General features: G+C 50.0%; 1 protein-coding gene across 5 annotated transcripts in view; it reads right to left on the bottom strand.

Moving 5' to 3' along the window:
• Nucleotides 1-1,449: 1,449 nt before the first annotated feature.
• The window catches only part of TNRC6C (trinucleotide repeat containing adaptor 6C), a 115,853-nt gene continuing 91,925 nt past the window's right edge, over nucleotides 1,450-25,377 (bottom strand). For 3 of the 5 annotated variants that reach the window (XM_069542011.1, XM_069542010.1, XM_069542007.1), the window contains 14 exons: nucleotides 25,063-25,205; nucleotides 23,404-23,553; nucleotides 20,991-21,137; nucleotides 18,489-18,608; nucleotides 15,613-15,696; nucleotides 15,185-15,413; nucleotides 14,693-14,860; nucleotides 12,857-13,048; nucleotides 12,273-12,416; nucleotides 8,840-8,956; nucleotides 6,787-6,981; nucleotides 5,999-6,069; nucleotides 5,334-5,473; nucleotides 1,450-3,303 (listed from right to left, as the gene is read on the bottom strand). In XM_069542011.1, coding sequence (XP_069398112.1) covers nucleotides 2,943-3,303; nucleotides 5,334-5,473; nucleotides 5,999-6,069; nucleotides 6,787-6,981; nucleotides 8,840-8,956; nucleotides 12,273-12,416; nucleotides 12,857-13,048; nucleotides 14,693-14,860; nucleotides 15,185-15,413; nucleotides 15,613-15,696; nucleotides 18,489-18,608; nucleotides 20,991-21,137; nucleotides 23,404-23,553; nucleotides 25,063-25,205 — 2,261 coding nt within the window. In that variant the 3' untranslated portion in view covers nucleotides 1,450-2,942. The remainder of the gene's footprint in view (nucleotides 3,304-5,333; nucleotides 5,474-5,998; nucleotides 6,070-6,786; nucleotides 6,982-8,839; nucleotides 8,957-12,272; nucleotides 12,417-12,856; nucleotides 13,049-14,692; nucleotides 14,861-15,184; nucleotides 15,414-15,612; nucleotides 15,697-18,488; nucleotides 18,609-20,990; nucleotides 21,138-23,403; nucleotides 23,554-25,062; nucleotides 25,206-25,377) is intronic. The other 2 variants (XM_069542009.1, XM_069542008.1) reach the window with 2 other exon arrangements.

The raw sequence follows: 25,377 nt of genomic DNA on the forward strand, positions 1-25,377 counted from the left end.
TTGAATGCAACATCCCAAAACAAATGGTAAAATCCTAAGTCAGGCAACTGGAACGTGGAGTGTACCTACTTACATAAGTAAACTTTTGAGGACAGCATGGAAAGACACAGGGCATTTCTACACACAGTAGGACAGCTCTCTCTCCCAAAACATACAAAGTGAATACAGATGACATTCCTCTTTGAAAAATAAAAATAAAAAACGCATTTATTCTAACAGCCAAGAAAAAAAGAATTGCCATTTATTAAGATTCAACAAAGCATTGTACTTTTGAAAGCAACTTTCGGTGCATTTTCTTCAACAATCACATTCTATGAGGAAAAACATTAAAAGCCACAAACTTGTCTTTTAATCTCAGAGTTACAGACGTCTTTAATTCAAAATAAAAGGTCAAAAAACAAAACAAAACAAAAAAACAAAACCCCAACAAATCCCACCCCAACAACAACAAAAAAACAAAAACGGAGATTCTTTACTTCCATCCCCAATTTAAAAATATCAGTTTTCTACAACTTGATGCTAAATGCAGCATGGGAAGCTGTATGTCTGGGTGCACACGGGCACGCACGCACGCACGCACGTATATTTGGTGTACATAGGTGGGGACGTGTACATCAAATATACAGAGCGCATGTAATGGCAAATGAGATGCGCTTACTCTGAGGAAGGTCTGTTTAGCTAAATACACTACTGAACTTGAGAAAAAAGTCTTGAACCAGTTTGTGCATAGTTCATGATCCTCTATAAAACCAGCTTTTGTTGATCTGCAATTTTGCAGGAACTTCTTTTTTTTTCCTTTTTTGTCTTTTTTTTTAAATTGTTTTTTTGCTTTTTTGTTTTGTTTTGATAAAACCATTAAAAAGCTAATTAAAAAAAATGTAATGCACAAGTTTCCTGATCAAGCAGGCAGGGAGCACATGTTCATATATTTTTTTTTTTTAAACATACTTGAGGGTATGTTACTCCATTGTCTCTTTCTTGCAAAACAATCAAAACATTGATCATTTTTTTAAAACATAAAGCAATTTTTAATATATAAAGCACTCTTCGAACATCTATTTCCTTTGAGTCCATTATTTGGTACATACGTAACTGCTACACGTTAGAGATTAGGTATCTTTCTTCTTTGTGGGTTTTTTTTTCCTCTTTTTTCATATTTTTTCCTTTATTTTTTAATTATTATTTTTTTTAATAACATCTTCAGTGCTAGGAGTTGGGTGGCAAAATGCATGAAATGGTGTGGAGCTGTCCCTCGGGAACCCTGGTTTTCCTGAGAGCGCGTCCGCGTGTGCAAGACAGTGACCACAACTCGTCACCTCGACGAAGGGGACAGTCGACAAGAGTCCACGACGATGGCCGGAGGGGAAAACAACACTGTTCAATCCCAGAGCTCTGAAGTAGCGGATCTGCGTTCTGAAAATAGGTTTCTTTACGACAGAAGTCTTTTTTTCTCTTTTTTTCTTTAAATTCCTTTTTAAAATTTTTTATTTTTATTTTAAAGTCTGAAGGAGAAAAAAAAAAAGGTCTGTAAACAGGTGGGAGCCCTCACCACTGGCTCCGATGAAAGCAGTCACAACCCACGCCCAAGTGCTTGTCTCCCTTCCTCTCGAGGAACCATCCATCCTCTACAAGGATCTATGGCCACAGCTCAGCGAGTTTTTTTTTTTTCCTTTTTTCTCTTTAACTTTATATTCCAAATGGAAAAATGGTGCAATACTCTGGTAATAATTTTCTTGCATTAGTCCACGATAAAAAGCTGCTAAAGGTAGGTATACATATTATTTCTCCAGAGATATACACTGTAATTTTTTTTAAACGCAATTAACAGAGTCCTTGAGTAAACATTTACACATGAATTGTCACCAGCCCTGTCCTATGAATTTTCTTGAACGTATAGGATTAGCTAGAGGAAGGGCAGGGACACTCAGTGCAAAGTTAGAAGCTAATAATAAACAACAAACATTTGACCAATGCGCCAAAAAAAAAAAAAAAAAGCACATACTGAATAAAAGGGAAAACCCACAGTTACATCCCTCACACACTTAACACATGAACACAGAAAGTGCGCAGGCACGCACGCGCGCACACACACACACGCTTGTTTCCACACACACACACACACACACACACACACACACATAGGCTGTGAACTTAGAAATGTTTCCTAGAGCCTGTTTCTGCGTACTGATGTCAACCTGGAAGTGTAGAATTAGAAAGTGTTCACATTTCATTATTGGCCTGCTGGATTCAAGTATTTGCATGTTTGATATGTCTTTTTTTTTTAACTTTTAAAAAATATTTTTTTGGGGGGATTAAAAAAAATGACATGAAAAAGTAATGGAACAAGGGTAATGTGCATAGGCGGATCCGTGGGAACAGAGAACAGATCACAGACCGCTCCTTCCGCCCGGCTCCCGGCCGGGGCCGCCGGACCGTGTCCGGGTGGTGGACGCCAGCTCCCCCTGATTACGGGCCGCCTCTGGTAATGTGCATAATCGTCACAGGCTCGTTTTAAATAGGCTTTCTCGTCTCCCTCCCTCCCTCCCTCCCTCCCCACCCCTCCCTCGATAAAATAACCCTTTCCAGCCCACAATCTGAAAAGTGCCCTTCATGATAGAACTATTCTAAGCAGCTTTTATACTTAAAAAAAAAAAAAATCAAAATGACAACACACCGTACAAACATAAGACGACACCAAATAAAAAGCTGTGAGAAGCATCCTGTCGTGACGCACAACGCTGGCCCAGCGCGGCCGCACTGTCTCGGGGACAGTTCGCAAGGCCTGCATGTGGCCAAGGTTCGTCTTCAGTACTGGACAGAGGTACTCGAAAGGGCTGCCGGGCGGCTCCGGTCGGGCAGGGTCCTCAGCAACACCCGGGCTGGAGAGGGTCAGCATGTCCTCCTGGAGCTGATGACCGCCGCGCCCTCGGGGCCGCCCAGGGCTAGATGGACTCCCCACTGAGAAGGTCACCAGGGAGCAGCGTGTTCAGCGGGGTGGGGCTTCCGATGACCCTGCCGTCGTCGCTGCTGGGGGGGCCCCACAGGCTGCTCGAGTACTGGGGGACCCCACCCCACAGCAGGTCGCTGCTCCCTTTGCCGGCCAGCCCCGGAGCATTCCAGTGGCCGGCGTCGCTCCGCACCAGGCCGTGGGCGCTGCCCGAGGCTCCCAGCCGCGTCTGGCTGGTCCCCGGGCTGGGCTGCCAGCTGGAGGTGGGTGGCAGTGCTTGGCCTTGGGCTAAGAAGCGGTTCACTTCTTCTTCGCCGGCGAACTCGGCCAAGATGGTAGTGTTTCCCAGAACACACCTGAAAGGGCAGGACAGCAACAGAAATAAGAGCAGGCGTTTTTGAGAAGATAACACAAACTCGACAAATCTTTAGTTAGACTAACCAAGAAGAAAAAAAAAAAAGAGGACACAAAATCAGAAATGAAAGGGAGACATAATTGACAGCACAGAAATACGAAGAGATATCTGAACTCCCTTGCTTAACTACAGCATTATTTACAGACCAGATATGGAAATAAGCTGGTAGTCAACAAAGAAAATGTGACACACAATGGACTACTGTTCCGGCACAAGAAAGAAGGAAATCCTTCAACAAAACAGACTAATCCTGAGGACCTTATGCTAAGTGAGGTAAGTCAAAGATCAGATAAATACTGCATGATATATTTTATTTGGAACCCCAAAAAGCCAAACTTGTAGAAACATTTGGGAGTAGAATGGTGGTTTCCAGGAGCTGTGGGTGGGGAGATGGCAGAGGCTGGTCAAAGGGTACAGACGTCCGGGTAGAAGATGACTAAGTTCTGGGGAGGTAAGGTACAGCCTGGTGACCACAGTTAACAGCTCTGTATCGTTTATGTCCAAGCTGCTAACAGAGCAGATCTTAAATGTTTTCACCACAAATGGGAAGTAATAATTACGTGCCCTGATGTCCTGTTAGCTCACATGGTGGTGAGCATTTGGCAGTTATAGAAATGTGTCAGGACAACAGGTACCACACCTCTGAACTGACACACTGCTGTTGTGTATCAGTTATATCTCAAAATGAAACAAAAACTCAAAAAACCCCACAAACACAGAAAGCAGAATGGCGGGTCATGTGAGCAGAGCAGCTGTGAGTCTTCCTGTGTCCTCCTTGCTGGCTATCCTGTGCTGGTGTTTTAAAACAGGAAAGGACAGCTGGAGGCTTCACGTCACAGGCCACCCAGAAACAGTCCTGCCGCTCACGCGTCACTGCAGCTGCTTCCAAGGCCAAAGTACGAGCTTTTCTCCCTTGGTTTAGATTTCTGGCGGCTGTGTGGTGGTGGTATCGAGAGCACGTTCTTAAGGACATGCATGAATGGACCACTGAAAGTGGGCATCGTTTAGGATCAGTGTGGTTCATTCTGGGCTGAAAACAAGAATGACTGATTTCTGGGGCCCACACCTCAAGTGACACTGCCGAGAAGGCCTACTCACAACATCTTATCGGAAGTCCTGTAATCTGGGGAGAGGAGTCGGCTGCAGGGAACACTACTAGGCCCAGGAGCAGGCACCGCCATGTCGCATGCCTGGGGACATCCGTGGAGAGAAGCTTTTTTTACCCCTGGGTCTCTCCTGGGGACCCACTCCCTCTGGGGTTGGGAGGAGGGGGCAGAGCCTTGGCACTTTGGCAGTAGAAGAAACCGACATGTCATAAGACACCTCTCATGCGGTGAATCGGTCCCTTCAAATTCATATGTTGAAACCCTAAGCCCTGAGACCTCATTGGGCCTGTGCTTGGAGAGAGTCTTTAAAGAGAGAATTGAAAAAATAAAATAAAATCAAGAGAGAATTGAGGTAAGCTGTGCTATTGGTAAAGAATCCACCTGTCAATGCAGGAGACTCAAGAGATGCAGGTTCCATCTCTGGGTCAGGAAGAGCCCTGGAGTAGGAAATGGCAGCCCATTCCAGTATCCTTGTCTGGAGAATCCCACGGACAGAGGAGCCTAGAGGAGTATCGTCCATGGGGATGCTAAGAGTCGGGTACAACTGAGCAACTGAGCACACACACGTGCGAGGTCATGAGGGTGCCCCTAATTCACTTGGACCACTGTCCCTAGAAGGAGAGGAAGTCGGGATACACTCAGACGGAGTGACGTGAAGGCAGCTGTGTGCAAGCCGAGCAGAGGCCTTGGGGGAGGTGATCTTGGCCACACTGCCGGACTTCCAGCCTCCAGACCATGAGCCGGTGGACACCAGTGCCCGGGGAGCCCGCTGTGCCTCAGAGGCCCCGGGACCCTCCCGAGGCCCAGGCCGAGCGCTGCAGGCCGCAGCCAGGGCAGTGCGGGGCGGGGGAGGGGAGGGACGCACATGTGCAGGGACTTCTGGGCCTTGGCGGCTTCCTCCTTGGAGCTGTAGCGGACCACGGCGTTGCCCTGCGTCAGGTTCAGGTGGAATGTGATGAGGGGCCCGTGCTGCAGGCACAGCGTCCGCAGGGTGGAGCCGTCGATCTGAGTGAGGAAGAGGAAGGGCGGTCACGCTAGTCCTGGGAGGTCATCACTCCGCGCTTCAAAGACGAGCTTTATGCAACCTGGGTCCACAGTACCCTGGGACGATGTCTGTCTTAAGAGGGCTTCAAGTACTGACTGCGATAGTAACCTTGGGCACCTCACCGTTTACCATATAATTTAGTCTTGGACATTTCCCTCTAGTTGGTGAGCTGGGCTGCCAGGAGGAGGAGAAAAACCTGCTCCAGCTCTGCCCCCCTCCTCAGCAGCACACTTCGCCCCGAGCCTTGCAGTCCCGGACCCCGGGACACGTGAGCACAGGCCACATCATCCTAGAGCGGGTGCAGGTGAGGGTGAGCTGCTGTGTTTATCAGGGTGCACTCTTCAAGCCTCAGAGGGGTGGAGAGTAAACAGTCCACCAGAACACAGGTAAGTGACCACCGCTGCCCGCACTGCCTTTGGACCAAGTGAGGCCTCGGCTTATGGACAAAGCCCTCAGGCCGGCATACCCCCACCAGCTGCCTGTACCTGGGGTGTGAGGTTGCGGAGAACGAGCCAGCTGCTTGTCCTTCCTGAGGCGTCGGTACTCCAGGCGGAACCTGCGCCCAGGGGGGAAGCCGGTCACCAAGGCTGCGCCGAGTCAGACCGCTCTCCCCAGCGCCCCAGGCCCCCGCACGCGGCTCGCAAAAAGCCTGCGCTCCCAGCCTTGTCACCCCTGGAAACCAACCCAGACTCGGGGTCCCTGCAGACCCTCAGGGGCGGGTGTCACGGCAGAGACTCGAGAATTGCCCGGAAGTCTTGGTCTCCTCCTCTGCCCCCCACCCCTCTCAACTTTAGAATCAATGCTCTAAAACCCCACTTGCTGGCAAAACAACGCAGACTCGCAGGCTGGCTTCACTCTCAGTGTCGTAAACCCTGTGCACTCCCTCATCCCCACAGTTCAGAGGGGCCCGAGGAAGCCCCCGGGACAGGGCGGTGTGCTCACACTGGGCGTGGAGTCCCTTACGCTGGGTGAACGGGCCTCTCTGAGGGCTCAGTGTGGACCCTCAGTGGGTGCAGAGACCCCTGGGATCTCCTGGCTCAGAGCAAAGCTGTGTATGCTAACACGCAGGGCTGATGCTGAAACACGGGCAGCAGAACCTGGGCCTGCACAATCCCCGAGAGTCTAGGTGCCCTGGCCCCCTCAGCCCTCTGGGGGGTCCTTCTGAAGAAGCTGCAGGACAATATGGTAGGCACCTACCTTCCCTAAGGGGAAAGTGGGTTAGGCACGGACACTCCCACCCCTCACCCATCTGGATGCGAGAACGGAAGCATACCCGAGGAGTAAGAGCTGGTCCAGCCGAGGGGACTGGCTCCCCAGGCGGAGGAAGGCTTGGGGTTGGTTAGCCCTGGCGGGGGCCTTGTGGGTGCAGTAGTGTTTCTGGGCACCTTCCACAGTTCGTGAGACAGAGAGGCTTGCGTGTGGGAGGCAGAGCCAGAGGACCACGTCGATTTGATGTCTGACAGCTTACCTAGAAAGGCGGAGAAAGGAAGCACGGGCATGCTTGAGACCGAGAGCCACAAAGGGTCTGGGGACTCGTGCCAGGAGAGCTCTGGCTCCAGCGGACCGCGGGACCCGAGGGAAGCACCCCGTCAAGACCCCCACTTGAGGACCGCAGGCAGTCCCCTGAATTTTTGCCCAGAGACACAGTCTGCTGGTGGCTGTATAGACCCTGCCAGGATCGCTGACGCTCAGTTTGCTACATGCGTCAGACATGAGCTCTCCAGAAAAATGGCACTTTTTTGTGGTTAGGTGCTAAAGCTAATTTCACAAATTCTGCTGGGACACGTCTTATCGCATATCAAATTAATCAAGATCAAGGCCCTCACACACACACGCACACACACACATATATATATATCCTTTTGCTATTTCTTTAGGTGTCAGTCTCCTATCAAAGCAACACGCCCTTTGATGTAACCCGCCTGAACTTGCATCTCCCAGCACTCTCTCCACAGCTTGGAGACCCGTTCTCTGTACCTGCAGAAGTGGGTGTGGGCCAGGTGCCCTAAGGATTGGCATCTGGGCACCTTGTCTGGAGAAAGCCTGTTGTAAGGCTCTTTGTGGAAACAAACAAAAAACAAAGCCCGTGATGACTACCAGCTCTGGCCCCTCCTGTGCCCGGGGACCTGCCACGCAGCCGCCTCAGGAACCCAGTGTGGCGAGGGCAGCAGGCAGAGAGGTTGCTGTTGCCCTGCTCCTGGGCCCAAGCTGCAGCGCCAGGCGGGCACCAGCCCCCCAGCACCAGGCTGGCACCAGGCCTGCGTGGGACGCCCCTTCTACCCTGGCTGCTGGGGGCCGACTGCAGCTTCACAACAACAAAGGCTCATTTGAGCACAGGAGTCCCTGATCAGGAAAACTGAAATGCCAGATAGAAATGGCCCGAGATAATGGAAGATGGTTTTGTTTGCTCATCTCTTTGGCCAAATGACTGGTAAGTTTTAACTGCTTAATACATCCCCTTTGTAAACATGAGAGAGAATAAACATTGGAAGGACTAGAAATAATCCAGAAGCTCTTGCTCTCTTTTTTAAATAAGATGCTAAATCATAGTGGAACTAATTTCTCCCCGAGGCACTGGTATAAAGAGAATTCCTATAGCATTGTGATGCTGGTTTAAACAATAGCTGGACAAGAAGATCAGTGGAATGGAGAAACACCGTTGAAGAAATTTATAAACAACAAACTCTCTTTACTTAAACTCCACATCTTTTTGCAAACCTGCCCACACTGTAGGTATGTCCACAAGTCTTTACATCCTTGTCTTAACATTTCCAGGTAAAAATTCCTTCAGAGTTATTATGACAAACAAATTAATTCTCAATTCTCCTTTAAGCCTAAAAGAAATGCCTTACTGGAAAGACTTGTGAAGCCTACAGTGAGAGAGGAATAACCCAGGCACCGCATGGATCTGAGCAATGGGAATTAAGCTGATAACAGCAGTTCCCAGCAGCTGCTGCCTTCAAGTCTGTGAGTTTTATATACCCCTGGTTTTGTGGTCGTAAGAGGAAGGTTGGGGGGAAGTGGGAGGGGAGGGGGAAGCCGATACATTTAGGCAGTAGCTGTATGGCATCTCTAGCGCTGGGGAGCTTCTATAAGCCCAGGATCTTTGTGACAGGAGGTGTCACCATCCCCAGTCCCCAGAGAGGGGGTGAGCGGTGCCCGAGGCCCTGTGGCTGCTCGGCAAAGCTCAGGCTCACTCTCCATCACTCCATGTGGCCTCCCAGCTTGGAGGGGAGCAAACAGACCACCAGGAAAAGCCAGGCCATCAGTCTTATTTGGGGAGAGAGAGAGAAGGCGACCAGCACATCGAGAGGCCAGGTGCGTACCTGCAACAGCAGGAGCGGGTGCGAGGCTGCTGAAAGCGCGACTGTGGCCGGAGGCAGCGAGCGGCCAGGCACTCGAGGGAGGCAGCGCGGCATTCTGAGATGACGGTGGGGAGGACCCTGCGGAACCAAAGGCGGCACTCTGAGAAAGGCGAGCACGGGCCCGCGGGGCGAGCCACTCAGCCCCGGCGTGAGGAGCCCCAGCACCCGAGAAGCAGTCTCCCAGGCTGCGTTTATGGAAGTGGTGGGAAACAAGCGCGACCACAGTGAGGACAGGAAGACACAGGCGCACTGCGCCTTGGGGCGCCCGGGGCCTTGCCAGAGGCCCTGGAGAGGGGCTGGGTGCGGGGTGCTGGAGACCAGGAAGCTGGAGAGGAGAGAATGGCCACAGAGTGTTTTCAACAACACGTCAGGGTTTGGAAGGATCCCGTGGATTTCCCCTTCCAGGTAAGATAAAAATAAAAACTCAGGGCGACCTCCATCTTTTCATACCTCCAACAATACCTACAAAACTGAATAAAATGAAATAAATCTCCAAGCTTTTTGTTACAGATTTTGCTTTAAAGAGACCGGTGCTTTCCCTGACTCCTTGCCAAGGTTCGTATTTCTCTCTTGAATGCAAAACATTCAGCAGAAACAGGCACTGGCGACCGCGTCGATGTGCGCCACTGGGCCTCCAGGCTCGCCCCTCCTGCTGCCGAGGACCCTGTTCCTATCCTGGGAGGGGGGCTGACTGCGTCGACATGCGCCACTGGGCCTCCAGGCTCGCCCCTCCTGCTGCTGAGGACCCTGTTCCTATCCTGGGAGGCGGGCTGACGGGCAGGCCCCCCCAGCACCCCTGCCGGTGCATTTTCCGCGTCACCAGGTCTGTTCTCTGAGGAAAGCAGGAAGCAGAGGAAGGAGAAGGATGACGCAGGGCAACAGTGTGCTAAGCTTTTAGTGGGATGGACCAGAGCTCTTCAGACTTGGGAAGGGACTTGGGTGGTGTGCGCAAGCTGGCTGGAAGAGGGTACAGGGCACAGAGCAGTCTGGTAGTCAAGTTTACCACCATGAGCAGAATCTCAAAAGACATGGGGCCCCCGATGCAGGGCCCCACCTGGGACGGTGTGCTCAACAACCTCAGGGACTGCCAGGCGTGTGGCACCTCCCAGGCTTGTGCAGTCTACAACCTGTACGGCTGTTCACGGCAGCCCTGGTGTAACTGACCTCCTCAGAACAGGGCACCAGAGCTGATGAACGTGAGGATGTATTTGTAATCTGCAGGTCTTTGATTTTAAAAGACATCAGCTCTACTGACAATCTAACCTTAGTTCCTAAACCCTCTGTTTCTTATTTACCAACAAAATGCAATCAACTTGAGATTCCAAATTATAGACTATTTAACCCAACATGGTACTTCGTTTATAGTTAATAGTAGAGCACTTGGGTTTTTACAGTGTTCTAGTTTGACATTTTTAGTGCAATAGTGGAATCTATCCCATAAAATGATGGCTAATTTTCCTTTTTAGTATCAATTTGTCAGGCGATGGCACAACTGCATTTTACCATCTGGCTAATATTCACCTCATAACGGTTAGCACTATAAATAATATTCAAACAAATATATGGCTAAAGTGAATTTTTAACATCAAATCAGAGCTTAACACCAATGAAAAGAAAACCCAAAACTGTAAATAAAACCCCAACACCTAAGGTACTCAATAAAGAAAACAGAAAACTCCATTAAGAAAATATGTAAAATGAACAAGCCAACATCCAGGAGGTCAGTGGCGTTTCCTTCCAGGGCATATTTTCTCAATTTTTTTTCCTTTGTAGTTTAGACTAAGCTAATCACTCAAGAATACAACAGCCTTCTGTGGCTGGGCCCGGAGCAAGCTCAGCCCCCGGGGTGCCTGAAGCCCCGCGTGTGGGGAACACAAGGGGGTCCCGGAGAGGGGTGGTCTGCGGGATCTGGCCACGGCCATTTACTCCTGGCCCTGAGGCTGTGGGGCTTCCTGTAAATGGGTTCTACATAGAGATGCGCTCCTTCTGCTCCCTCCTCTCAGATAAGACCAGGAGGTGGGGGCCCTTTCCTGGGCGAGGCTTGGTCTTGCGGTGGAGCTGCCTGGGACTCGCCCTTGGGTCACACAGGGCACTACAGGCTCTGTCCTGCTGACGTCCCATTTCTGCCAGGGCCTCGGAGGCTTGGCTTCCCTCTGCCCTCGGGACTCCCCTGCCCTCCAGGACGCCTGTGTCCGATCACGGCACACAGGTGCAAAGGTGGAGATGGCCTGCGTGCCCCAGGTGCCAGCGACCTTGGGCTGACACTGGACACCGGTCAGGAAGCGCCACTCTGCGCTGAGCAGCCTTGACTCTTTCTAAGGTCTTCTACCGCCTGGATGGCCATGCTTGCCCACCCTCCACAAGCCCAAACACACCGAATCACCCCTTCGCTTGGCACAGCCCTGCAGCCACACGCAGTGTCCCGAGGGGCGAGTCTCCCCCGACCCCCACTACCTCAAACAGGCTCCAGGTCCCGTAGCCTCGAGCCCCTTTGCCTCACTCATCCGTCCCCAGCCGCGGGGAGGCCTGCGACCGCCCTGCTCTGACACTGCTGCCTCGCCACAGGAATGCCCTGCATTGAAGGAAGAGGTCTACGCTGCCCTCCGACCTGAGCCACAGGCATGCGTGGAATCCTATCACTTCAGAGAACCACCGACAAGGAGGCCTCTCCCCACAGGCCATGTTAGCCGGAAAGCTAAACTAACGTTTCGGAAATACCCGAGTGACCTTGCTAGTGCTGAGCATCGCGGGTAAGCTGGCTGTTCTTTCTGCTACTAGAACGCTGAGGAGAGAGGTCCGTCAGCCCTGGCACTCACAGAGGGCCTGCATCTGTAGGCCTCGAGGGAAGGCAAGCTAGTGCCCTCCTCAGTTCTGCAACTGAACCCGCGTTTATGTTCTGTAACCTCACAGCTCAGCTCATCACTTCTGCCAACTGGATCCTCAAGCCTAAACAGGGTGTGCCAAGCTTTATAGCGTCAGGAGTTTGTGCCAGGAAAAAGGTCCTGGGGAATGAATTCAGTCTTTTTACCAAACATTTTGAGGAAAGGAAAAATTGGCTGAGATGGATGAGTAAATGGCCAATTCACTTCCAGTTCAAAGAGATTTCAAGTGGAAACCTCTTTCTTACGAAGCTTGATGGCTAACACTGTTACTTTATAACACAAGATGTATAAGCACCGTGTATTAATAAATCCAGCAGGGACACGGAGCCCAAAGTTATCTCCATTTTCCCATAAGCACTGGTCGACTTCTCCTTATGCTGCGTCTGAGAGCAAGAGAGTTCCCATCAGTGTGTCTGACACTCCCCTGCCTTGCTTCCCACACCCGCCCGCTGCCCGGAGCAGAACGCCTGCACAGAGAACACCACGCAGACGTGGGCAGGGCACCTCCTCACCTCCACTCTTGAGGAGGTAGCGGTTGACATCCTGTATGGTGGTGTTGATGGTGGGCCCGGTGGGGACACTTCCAGGAGTGACGTCGGGGTCATTCTCCGGGTCTATGTTCTGAAGTCCTTTCCAGGGAACTCCAGGATGGAATTCTGGAAGATTTCAAACATGTGAGTATTAGAGCACCTTCGTGTTGCTTCATGACAATTTATGGAAATGTTTATAGTCTGGTAATTCAGAGGTACACATTAGATTTCCTTCAGTGAAGCATCAGTCCTTCGGCGCAAACTAGGTATCAGAACTAAACTCAGACAGTGTTCACGTGGGAGTATAAAGCCCAGACACATTCTGAGCAGATGGAACACAGCACCTCCCCCTCCTCCTCCTCCCACTGATCTGAGGGCTACAGAAAAGCCTGTGATGCCAACGACACCCGCGATTTATCTGTGAAGGTACTGCCAATGAAAAAGCCAAAGCCGTGAGGTCCGTGCTCCCAGGATGCTGAGCCTGGGTCCTGGCTTCTCTCGGGCCTCATCACCTCCCTGGGTGTGGCTGGAGTCTGCTGCCACACAGGAGCGCTGCATGCTCTTACCTGGGGGCCAGTTGATGCTGGAGCCATTTGAGATTTTATCACTGTCGGATTTGGCACGTGACCAGCTATGGGGAACAGCTACAGGAGGGCTGGCTGGTGACTCGCTGCTCTGGATTAAATCGTACCGGCCGTAGGAGTCGTCAATGGAGGACTTGGCTGGAGGTCCGATGCTCAGACCTCCAGGGATAGCACCTGGAGGGGGAGCAGGAAACACAGAGCCGAGTGAGTGGGCACCCCCGGCCCCAGGGCTGGGCCTCGCCCTCTCCTGCCAGCCTCCCTGCGGCCAGCGCTCTCCACGGGAAGTGACTGTCTCAGCCAGCCCAGACTCTTGCAAGACACGCTCTTTAAAAATTCTTCCAGTTTGTCATTTGAACTTCTCGATAAATGCACACCCACACCACGGTGGAGTGCTCTGGGGACAGCCAGCGAGTGTCTGTGGTCAGCTGCGGTCCTTGCAATTGTCCGCGTCCCTCCCCTCATCTGCTGGCCTCTGTGTGGCCTCGGAGGCCTAACCCTACCTCCCTGGGCGACTGAGCGCTCTCCTCCAAGGAGACTGCCCGGATAGCATGTGACGATTTTCCTGTAGAACTAATCATTAGGGAGAATTTTTCCTTTTTAGAGTGCTTTATATGAAGAGAGAATTATGTTCCCTATCAAATTTCCTTTGCTGTTTATGCTACCAGGAAATTAAGAGCTAAATTCAATGTTTAACAGTGACATCACCACCTATGGTTATTAGCATCATTTTCTTTCTTTTTTTTTTTTTGGCTGAGTGGCTTGTGGGATCTTCGTTCCCGGACCAGGGATTGAGCCTAGGCCCATGTGGTTTAAGTGTCCAGTGCTAACCACTGGACTTCCAGGGAATTCCGTGGTTATTAGCATTTTTGCTTTTTATCTTTTCTAAGCATTAGATTTTCCTATTGCATTTAATCATTTTATTGAAAAAATTTTCTTTCAGACAAATTTTTGGTTGAAGATACAGATATACGTTATAAGTGCGCAGCCATGACCTGTATTCTTTGCTGCTCTGGGGCACTTTTAATTACTTCTCAATTAGTAGCTAAGGTGTGAAAGTTGAGGCTTCAAGAGATTTGGTCATTGACTAGAAAGGGTGTTACATACTCTAATGAATGAAAGATATCTTGTTATTGGTTAGTTGCTAAGTCATGTCTGACTCTTTAGAACCAGTGGACTGTAGCCTGCCAGGCTTCTTTCTCTATTACCTTATTGAGGTAACACTGGTTTCTAACGTTATCCAAATTTCACGGGTACGACGCTGCATTTCAACTTCTGTCCACACCACAGGGTGCTCACCACCAACTCTTGATTTCCGCCCGTCACCGCAGTTGACCCCCTTTCCTTATTTCGTGCTCCACCCACCCCTTCCCCTTTGGTCACCAGTACTCTGCATCTCCATGCTTGTTTGGTTTGGCCTTTTGAAATATTTTCTGTTCCGATTTTAGTACTGCATTCTTAGAACAGAAATGCAGTGTGAGTAACAAAGGGCTTCCCAGGTGGCACAGTGGTAAGGAATCCACCTGCCAACGTAGGGGACACGAGAGACATGGGTTTGACCCCAGGGCCTGGAAGATCCCCTGAAGGAGGAAGTGGCAACCCACTCCAGTACTCTTGCCTGGGAAATTCCATGGACAGAGGAGCCTTGTGGCCTGCAGTCGATGGGGTTGCAAAGAGCTGGACCTGATTGAGCACGTGCATGTGTGTGAGCACGTGCATGTGTGTGTGCGCGCACACACACACACACACGTAACGAAATGGGGATGATGAGCACGCACAGCAGTAGTGACCAGACCCTGGGGCTCCTCAGCTTGGACATACCATGCTTGCTGGGGTTCTGGTCGAGCGGAGAAGCAGCACCGGGTAAGTTATCCATCGGGTTGGGGTGAGTCCACTGAGGGAGGCGTGACTGGGACTGAGACGGGTCCTTCACTGATAAACCACCGGTCATGTCCATGCTGCTGACATTCATGTTTGGGTTCAGTCCAGCTAAAAAGAAAAGCACTATTAGGATATGTCTGCTCTTCCTCCAAATGGTGACTGTCTAAAGCTCTCCTAGAGAAGCAATCTAAGTCTTAGTTCATGGCCAAATATTTAACAAAGTGCAGACTCCACTACATTGGGAGTGAGCTCAGCCTGGAGCTCCCACTGGAAATATCTTCAGAAATTTTATACTGAAAACCCCTCTGGGCCCAGCAGAGCCCGTGCTCTTCGGGGACAGCGAGCCCCACCCTTAGAAGGAGCCCTGAGGCAGCCTCGCTCCGGCTCTGCTGGAACGGCGCACGTGGTGGATGCACGCAGGCCCCGACTCACCGAGAGGGTAGGGGGCGAAGGTGCTGGGTGAAGATTGCTGCTCTTTGGTCTGCAGCTCAGGGAGGCCGGGGGCCTGAGGGTGGGGGGGGAAGCTGTCCAGGGCCGATTTGCCTGCAGAGGGGTGCAGAGACAGGTGTGGCGGGGGCGGTGGCTTCACGAGCAGGGCCTGGGCCAGCTGGCGCTGGTGCTGCTGAATCTGCTGCTGCAGGTTAGTGATTGTGCGCGCAACCTGCGGGGTGGGGGTGGAAAATGGCGAGAGGTCAGCGGGGCTGGGGGGCGCTGCCTGGGCCCACCCCCACTCCAACCCAGGTGACCCCGGGGGCTTTCCCAAGGGGCGGCTGCCTGTTACAGCCATCATCAGGGACAGCCTAACAAGGTCGGGGGAGGGGGCGGCCAGCGAGCCAGCTCTGTCGTCCGGGGGCCCCTACTTGCTGCTCCTGTTGTCTCATGGGTCCGGAAATGTTCCGCTGGGCCTGTAGCATCTGCTGCTGGATCTGTAAACGTTGGTACGCCTGCGGACGGCAGAGAACCATCAGCAGACTGCAAGAGAGCCACTACTAAGGGGTTTGACTTCTGTACATTAAAGAAAAAATAGCCCAGATTCGTCGGTCCCCTTGCCACGCTGTGGTTTAAGCATATTGTGAGGCATTTTCAAAAAGAGACACGTCTTTCTAAAACCTTTTTTTAAAGTGTTTGTTTACTTGTTTTGGCTGCTCTGGGTCTTCGTTGCTGCGTGTGAGCTTCCTCTAATTGCAGTGCCCAGGCTTTGCATTGTGGGGGCTTCTCTCGTTGCAGAGCACGGGTTCTAGGTGCTTGGGATCAGCAATTGCGGCACAGGGGCTTAGTGGCCCTGAGGCATGTGGGATCTTCTCAGACCAGGGACTCGAACTCGTGTGCCCTGCATTGGCAGGTAGATTCTTATCCACTGGACCACCAGGGAAGTCCTCCAAAACCTTTCCACTGCACAGTCTTTAAAAAGTAACTCAGTCAGCACCTCTGTTTAGTGCTGGTAGTGAGGTCTGTCAGCAAATTATTTTTCAGTTAATGAAGAGATCAAATTTCTTCTGCTTGATTCATACAAACTAAAAGAAATCGGGGGGTGGGGGAAGGTTTTTTTTCCTTATAAAGACGCAAGGTGTCCAGAATGGTTCAGACAGTGTGGCAGGACAGTGGTGAGCGGCTGCCCCAGACAGTCACAGAACAATACACATTCCAGGGCTCACAGGCAACCAGGAGCTGTGTGGGGTCTCAGTCCACAGGGAGCCTGAGATCCAGGCTTGTGGCACTTCCACCACCCTGACTCCGGCCACAAAGCTGGTGAGAACGGTCATCAGAGAAGTCTTCCCACAATGATGCAGAAGGCTGGATCCTTTGTTTCAAAAGTTGGCTGAATATGGTAATTTTTTTCCTTACAGCATGGATTTTTGGGGGACGTTTGGGGCAAGAGGATTTATTGAAGTAGGATCCAAAAAGAAGTAGAGATTATATTATGAAACCTCATTAATCCATAAATCAGAGGAATAAAATGCCTAGCTGAATCCTTACAGGCTCTAAAGCTTAACCTTAGGATGCATAAAACATAATTTCACCAATTTTTCTGGGGAAAAAAGTTAAAACGCCATACACTGTTTTTAAAATGGAACTCATGAAATGTAAACATACTTCAATACTTTCTTGGTATCTTTCACATTACAGGGGTCAGTATAAATTATGAATAAGGGACTCCAGAATGTCGGTACTGTGGAGAATGAGCTCAGCCTCAGGTCAGAATCCAGCTGTCCTGCAGTGCACCCGAGAGGAGGGCGCTGTTCTCTGTAGGAAGGGTGCGGAAGAGCCTGCCTGCTTCTTGGTTCTGCCCTGTCCTTCCGTGAGGTCAGTGGTCCCTTCCGGGCTCTGATGGCCCTGGGGCCCTACACCACAGTCCATGAGGCTCCTTTTTCTTTTGATGCCGACCATTCTTAAAGTCTTTATTGGATTTGTTACAATATTGTTTCTGTTTTACCTTGGCCATGAGGCATGTGGGATCTTGGCTCCCTGACTAGGGATCAAAAGTGCATCCTCTGCATTGGAAAGCAAAGTCTTACTGGACTGCCAGGGAAGTCCCCGAGGCTCCCTTTTCTGAATGAAGTCCAGTCGTGGCCCGGAACCCTCACCCAGGGCGTGGGTACTTCACTGCGGCTTGTCTAGGACACTCACACCCTACCTGGCCACTGCCTGGGGCCAGACACGCAGACTGGTCAGATGTGTGTCTAACAAATGCTAAAGGGTCAGGACTGAGAGCCTGATCCTGTAAGGAAAGGTTCCCCTATAATGAAAGGCTGATATCATGGTTTTGTCTCTTGGAGCCTTTTCTTTTCTTCCGTCATGACTCCTGATAATTTTCTGCGAGATGAAGCTGTTGGACAAGATGTTTAAGCAAATCAGGTGTCAACATATTAAAGAAAGAAACAAACGCTGGGTCTTTCAGGGAATATAAATTCAGGATGCACTGAGGGATACGATGCCCTGGTGTTACATGGTAAAAGCAAAGCCTGTTGGAAATTAAAAATTCAACGTATGTTAAACTATAAAACTCTCAAGAAGTATTAGACTGCATCAGCCTTTCTCAAGAGGGAGTCTGAGAGAATTAGGTCCTAATCTCTGAGGCAGATACTGTACATAATGAAGTAACTTGTCTTTTGCTTCTAGAATGGTATCTATGTATATCATCCTCAGAAAAATTTAGACAAAAACCAGGAAGTGATTTGCTGGTTCTGTGTTCAGATGAGAAAGGCTGGCTGAGTGCTAAAGGACATGCCTAACTGTCAGATGTGGGAGACAACGATCATGAAGGGGCCAAAGAATTCACAAAGCTTAGTGGAAATGCCCTTGAGTGAAGACCTTCCTAAATTTTTATTTATCAAAATATTACCCTATTTATTTGGCTGCATGGGGTCTTAGTTGTGACACACAGGATTCTCAATCTTTGCTGCAACACATGCAATTTTTTTTTTTTTTTTTAAAGTTTCAGCATTTGAACTCTTAGTTGTGGCATGCGGGATCTAGCTCCCTGACCAGGGATGGAACCCAAGTCCCCTGCATTGGGAGCTTGGAATCTTAGCCACTGGACCACCAGGGAAGTCCCCTAATGCCTTTAATAGTTTACCAACTTCATGAAAGTCTCAGTGACATTCCCTGATGTGAAGAAGAGCATTGAAGTAACTACACTTCTCAGCTGGTGTGTGCGTTCCTGGCTCATGCCTGTGAACACGTGGAGAATGCCCTTCCCACGTCCTACAACCCAAGCAGATCTACCCTGACTCACCAGCTGCAGCTGATAGAGCTGGTTCAACATCGTCATATGCTGAGGATTAATTGGCGAGGTTAATAGTGCAGGGTTGAGACCAATGTTTTTTGCTGCAAACTGCAAAAGCTGTGCTTGAACCTGTTAACACAAAATGCACCGTTAGACATGAACTCCATTCACACATTTACTTGTCTGTGTAGCTTTTCAAGGTTCAAAACTGACTGATTAAATGACAACTGTATTTGTCTCATGAGTGAATTTCAAAAGCCATTAAAATATTTATAGACATTCCAGCATTAGTAGTGAGCACGTTTTAGCAGAGAATGTAGAAGGAAGAAAGGAAGGGAGGAAGGGAAGAGGGAGCGACAGAAGGCAAGAAAGAGATGTCTTCCTCTAAATATGTTAGTTACGAATGAATGCTCTGCGGTTCTGCGTTACTCCTGTCAGTTACTGATTTTGTTTTCTGTTGAAGTGAAAATGAGCAGGCATCATTCAAGGCCTGGAGACGGTGAACACATATTCACTTCACTATGCCTTCCTGGTGGAGAAGGCAATGGCACCCCACTCCAGTCCTCTTGCCTGGAAAATTCCATGGACGGCCTGGTAGGCTGCAGTCCATGGGGTCGTGAACAGTCGGACACGACTGAGCGACTTCACTTTCACTTTTCACTTTCATGCATTGGAGAAGGAAATGGCAACCCACTCCAGTGTTCTTGCCTGGAGAATCCCCGGGACGGGGGAGCCTGGTGGGCTGCCGTCTATGGGGTCACACAGAGTCGGACACGACTGAAGTGACTTAGCAGCAGCAGCAGCAGCAGCAGCAGCATGCCTTCCTGGGAGGAAGTTTGAGGCAGGCTTCTGCGTCTCAGACAGGCACCTGGGACTGGTCCCCGTAGGAGCTCGGTAGATGGCTGCACCACCACCTGACCAGAGGGTCCTCGTTACAGGGCGGGCAACGACCCCTCCTCAAGTTTACTGGCTCAGGCAGTGGTCTCTCCCTGCTTGTGGGACCAGACATTCCTCTTGGGGGGCCCCAATGCCCAGGCTCCGTGTGGCACAGGCACTCGTGTGACTTGCCAGGCCTGATCGTGACTGTCAGCCTTCCTCCTTGCTCACCTGGAACTCACTGCTCTGCACTGTCAGGGGCCTGGCACTAGCCAGCTCAGTGCTCCCCACCAGTGCTCTGTACATTTATCATAATGTTTACACAAGGTGATCTTAGGTAGTACAAGGAAGGGCATCTTTTACTTTCATAGTCATCTAACGTGTATTAGGAAAATGCTGATTTTTCTATTTATGATGGACATGTAAAGTTTCAAGAACAAATTTATCTAAGAAGGCGGTCAATTTAGAGAAAACACATTAAGAGCCTTCACTTGAAAGGAAGGCACACAGATGAGTGAGATTCAAGACACGCTGGTCTGCAGGGTGTGGGGAAGGCTGCTCTCTGCCTCCAGGCCCCTCTCTCCTCCTGCCCCATTCGCGGGGGTGGCCGAGTCACTAAGTCCAGGTGGCAGGACGTTAGTGGAAGGGGTCGGTCTCTCGTCTTTCTTCCTCCTGGGATGTGGCTGAGGCAGAGCTGCTGCTTTCTGCACTGCTGCCAGGGCAAGAAGTACCTGTCTTGCCTGAGGGTCTGTATTTCAGGGCCTCTTTGTTGTAGTGGCTAAAGAGTGTATCTTAAGAGTGTATTCTGTTGACAAAATTTAACTATTCTTTTACCCAGATTTCAGCCATCTCAACTCAGCGCATACATTTCAGGTTAAAAACTACAGAGTAGTAAGTGTGGTCGTGGTGGTTTATTTGCTCCGTCGTGTCCGATTCTTTGCGACCCCATGGACTGTAGCCGGCCAAGCTCCCTCTGCCCGTAGGATTTCCCAGTCATTAATACTGGAGCGGGCTGCCACTTTCTTTTCCAAGGAATCGTCCCGACCCAGGGATCAAATTCTGTGATTTACCATTTTAGTCTATTATTGAGCATTCTTAGAAGGGGTAATGAGGACTGTAACATTATAATGAAAACCTCAGCCCAAAGTCTAAAATAATGGAATGTTCTAAAAGTAAATGATACTATCATGAAAAAAGTTGACACTATGCTTTATAGTTACAAACAACAACGTCCTTTTCCTGAACTCTGTTTGCTTTCTTTTGTTTGAAAGAATAAACTAGCTGACCGTGTGTGACATGGGCACTATCACCTGCTGCCCTGCTTAGTTTGCCACTGAAGCATTATGCAGCCCTTCATGACTCTAAGAAGTTTCTTTTACACTCTAAGCAATTTCATGCGCCACTTTGCTCTCCCACCAGTCTAGGGCAATTCAGCGGGTTCATCTGAACAATCTTCTAGTGACCAGGACAGATGTCCTGGCACTAGTGTGTGCCACGGGCCCAAGTGCTCTGACAGGAGGGGGCCTGGCCCTTGGGGAGGGGTCTGGGCACGCCTCCCAGGGCAGGAGGGTCGGGTGGTCGGGTTCACACGTGAGGGCTGAGCCGCTCTCCCTGTGACACGGGCGCCAGTCTGACCTGAGGGGATAGAAACTGAGGCACTTGAGCACGGAGACTGGGCTGGGAGGAGCTCAGGGGCGGCACGGGCGGCTGCGGCGGCTGCTGCATGGTCCTGGCGGGCGCTGCTCCGCTGCTGCCAAACATGCCCAGATTGCCACTCGGTGTCTGCGGACGGGGAGGGAGGGGTGGTTACATCGTCACTGCAGGAGCAGGTGGGGGCAAAACCGCACCGGCTTCCTGCCATGCACAATTCGCACCAGAAGGAAGGTTTAACAAGGGCTGTCCACAGCACGTCCCAGAAGAAGGGTCCTCCGACCCAGGTGAAGGGCGGCCCCCACAGGACAACTGCTGCCCGCCCTGAGCACATAGCAACAGCAATACCAAGGGCCCAGTGGCCAGGCCTGGCGCCATGAGCAGGGTTCCCCATGCCCCTGTCCCAGAGGTCTCTTTCCTGCCCCCTTCATCTTCCATTTTTGTTATTATTAGTATTAAACTGATGGGACTTTAAAAAAAGTGCTGTTCAGACTTATGGACACAGTGGGAGCAGAAAACGCTGGGATGAATTGAGAGTAGCATAGACATATATACATTACCATGTGTAAAACAGATAGCTAGTGAGAAGTTGCTATATGACACAGGGAGCTTAGCCTGGTGCTCTGTGACAACCCAGACGGGGTGGGATGGGGTGAGTGGCTCAAGGGGGAGGGAGCATATGTATATCTATGGCTGATTCATGTTGACGTATGGCAGAAACCAACACAACACTGTAAAGCAGTTATCTTCCCATTTAAAAAAAATAAAAAAATAACAACACAAGACATACACACTCAAAAAAAAAAAGTTGAGAAAATACAGATTAAGATAATGATTTTCAACATAAGTGACGTTTCTTTTCCACCAAAAGCCCCATGATCCAAAAAATAAAAAAGTACTGTTCACTTATGGTTGCCGAGAAGGACTGGGGGAAAGCATATTTAGGGCATCTGGGATGGGTATGTACACACTGCCATAAGTAAAGTGGATGACCAACAAGGACCAACTGTACCGTACAGGGAACTCTGCTCAACCTTACGTGGCAGCCTGGACGGGAGGGGAGTTGGGAAGAGAGTGGATACGTGTATATGCATGGCCGAGTCCCTTTGCTGTCCACCTGAAACTACCACAACATTGTTAATCAGCTATACTCCAACATAAGATGAAAAGTTGGAAAAAAAGAAATACTGTTCAAATTGGGTACAGATGACAGAAAGTCTGCCTGCAAAGCTTGCCTACATCTTTAGATTACAGAAACCACACAGAGCTGGTTTTAGGTGACCCACGACAAGCCCATCATGTCCAAGGGCACTACAGTAATACTGAACCCCGCAGGGGACTGGCACGCATGCGGGTGTGGGCACCATCTGTGCTGGGGTAACGGGCAGGGATCACTAACTGGAGAGAAGATATTTTCCAAAAGGAAGTATAACTGAGTCCAACAAGACCTGAACCTGAATACATGGGCAAATTCAGGCTGGTGAGTTTGTGTTAAATTCAGCAACTATGTTGAGTGCTTCCTTCTGTCTCCTGGCTGAGTTATCTGACCCTCGGGGCCACTGGCCTGGCCTCTGAGTCCCCAACGGCAGCTGAAACCTCCACTGCCGCCTGATGAGCCCCATAAACAACATGAGATGGCGGTGGGGGTTCCGTGGACTGGGGTGGTGCTGAGAACTGGCCTTGGCCACCCCGAACCTCACAGCATTGCTGGAAGAGAAGGCTCAGAGCTGCGTGTGTGTGAGCCTCAGCCGGGAGGAAACCAAGGACAGTTCCAGGGACGGGAAGGACATGCGCTTGCTTTCATGTGACTTCATCCCAGGGGAGAGAAGTGACACGAGGCGGCACTGTTCAAAACCCCAGGTCCTGCCTCAGGGACGTCTGACAGTGACGTGCACCTTCTCCACGACTGTCAAAGGCAGGGAACGATGCCAAAATCACTCTGAAAGCCACTGAGAATCTGCAGGAGGTGTCATCTCTATTTCTGGGGAAAAAGGGAGAGTATGGTGTTTTCCTGCAGGTTAATAATGCATTTAAGGTGCCCATGGTCAGGAGAGACAGAACAGACCTGTGCATAGATCCAGCAGCTAAAGACGGCTCTGTGGCCCGCGTCACTCCACGAGCAGTACGTTAGCACCAAGGGTGCTGAACGCAAACACATTTCAGTTACATGCAGAAATAATTTTGAAGCATTTCCTGTAACGTGGTTAAAGTTCTAGAATTGGATTCATTTCGTGGCAGCAGTACGTCACTTGAAATCCTTGTCATAGTTCAGTTCCCTCTACACGTTCAGCGGTATTTTCACATCCGGGTATTAATTAAAAATAAAGTTCATGTCTCAAACACACTGATTTAAAGGCACATAAAGGAAACCCTGGTGAGCCCCTGCCAGCAGCCTTACCTGTCTAGCAGAATTCAAGTTTTGCATGCCCAGCCCTGAGGCAATCCCGCCCAGGGCCTGACTGGGGAGTGCACTGTTGGAAAGGGGGGGCTTCAGGCTTGGTGAAGGCAAAAATGGTGAAGTCGTGGGCTCTTCCACGAGGCCGCCATCCTGATTGGGGAAAGAAAGCGTGAGCTGTGGGCAGGACCCATCCACACACAAAGCACAAGTTCCCAGGACGCAGACAGGGATGTGGATGAATGTAAAGTGAAAGATCAAAAGCATGTAGACGAGAGGATGGAGAAATGGGCGAAAGGAAGAGGGGGAAAAGAAAAAAGAGAAGCAGGATTAAGACGCTGTTTTCATTTTAACAATTATTTCACAAACACACATATCAGCTTACATAGTCTCATCACCACCAGCCCTGCCTATGGGTAGGAGTCAGGAGAGAGAGAGAGTGAGTCTTACTTGGAAAACACTTTAACCACCATTTTCAAACAAACAGGCTCCTCTGAGAACTTACTAACAAGGCTCTAGGTATATGCTAGGTTGAGATCTGCTGACATTCATCTCTTTTTGATTTCATATGGCTTAACCTGAGTACTCTTGCCTAGAAAATCCCACGGACGGAGGAGCCTGGTGTCCATGGGGTCACAAAGAGTTGGACACGACTGAGCGACTTCACTTAACCTAATAATAAGGTAAATTATAAAACAGACAAAAACCTTATTTTTTTTTTAAACATTTACTGAGGCATCAGGTCCTTTGTAAATTTACCTCATCTAACTTCACAACAAGCCTAGAATATTATTTCAGATTTTAAAGATACAGAAATAAGTCAGGGTCCTACACTTGGCAAATAAAAATTCAGGATGCTGAGTTAAACTGGAATTTCAGATAAACGCCTGATAATATTGCAGACTAAGCATGGTCACAAATGATTCATTGTTGTCTGAAATTCTGATGTCCCCGGACACTGGTGCCGGGCACAGTGAGGACTCCATTGCGTGGAACTCTGGTTGGAAGACACTGCTTATCTGAGAACAAAGACCAACTCTCGTCTCTTCTCCTGTGAGCCTGCTTCTTGTGTCTGTTTGCTTTAGAGTTGTCTTTCCTTGCTTCTATTATTTTTTCAAGGTCAGACATTTTGATTGACTGTTAAGCTCTGTGACCCCCTCTGAGGTCACACCAGTCTGGAGAAACTGCACCAAGCAGGACAGTATTGAGGGGCGTGAACTGGCGACACCACTTGCTGAAACATCTCAGGTGGTTTTCCCGCACCTGTGGGTTTTCTGAAGTGGCTCATCCAAGCAAGGCCCACACCCAACCACTTCTAGACCTTTCTCCTGGGATTAAACATGTAATACATCATTTCCAGTGGGAAGAACTGTACACATAAAACCATCAAAGAGAAATCTGATAACTCTCATCTACAGGACAAATTCAAGCAGCCAAGTTTACCCACTGGCATGAAAATCAGTTTTCAATTTCAGTATTTGTATTTATCACATCATATGAAATACTTACAACACTACCTGTTTTGAGTCAAACATCCATATATACTAGAAAAATGGGTGAAAGTTACTTAAATATTACAGTCCAGTAACTCTCTAATCCAACACAGTGAAAATGAAAAACATGCCTTGTTAAAAACAAACTAAAAGCCATCTAAATGCATACCTTGTCAAGGAAGGTGGGGCGGTCCACGGAAGACTCTTTGGAGATAGGTGGGCGGCAGCCAAGGGGCTTGGTGACCATCCCGTTGTAGTCGGTCACTCCCAGTCCACGCTTGTCCACGTCCACCTTCTTTTCCAGCAGAGCGCCTGGGGCATAGCAGACAGAGGCAGCGTTTGAAACAAGATGCCCAGGGGGTTGGCTGTGAGTGCTGAGCACAGACTGGTGCCAGCCGACACCTCAGGGAAGGAGTCAAGACCTTCACCCCCCCAGAGGACATGGCCAAGCGTAGGAGGCTGTGGTCTGGCCCCTGCTCCATAT

Source organism: Ovis canadensis, chromosome 11, assembly GCF_042477335.2.
Source record: "Ovis canadensis isolate MfBH-ARS-UI-01 breed Bighorn chromosome 11, ARS-UI_OviCan_v2, whole genome shotgun sequence".
Taxonomy (NCBI): Eukaryota; Metazoa; Chordata; class Mammalia; order Artiodactyla; family Bovidae; genus Ovis; species Ovis canadensis.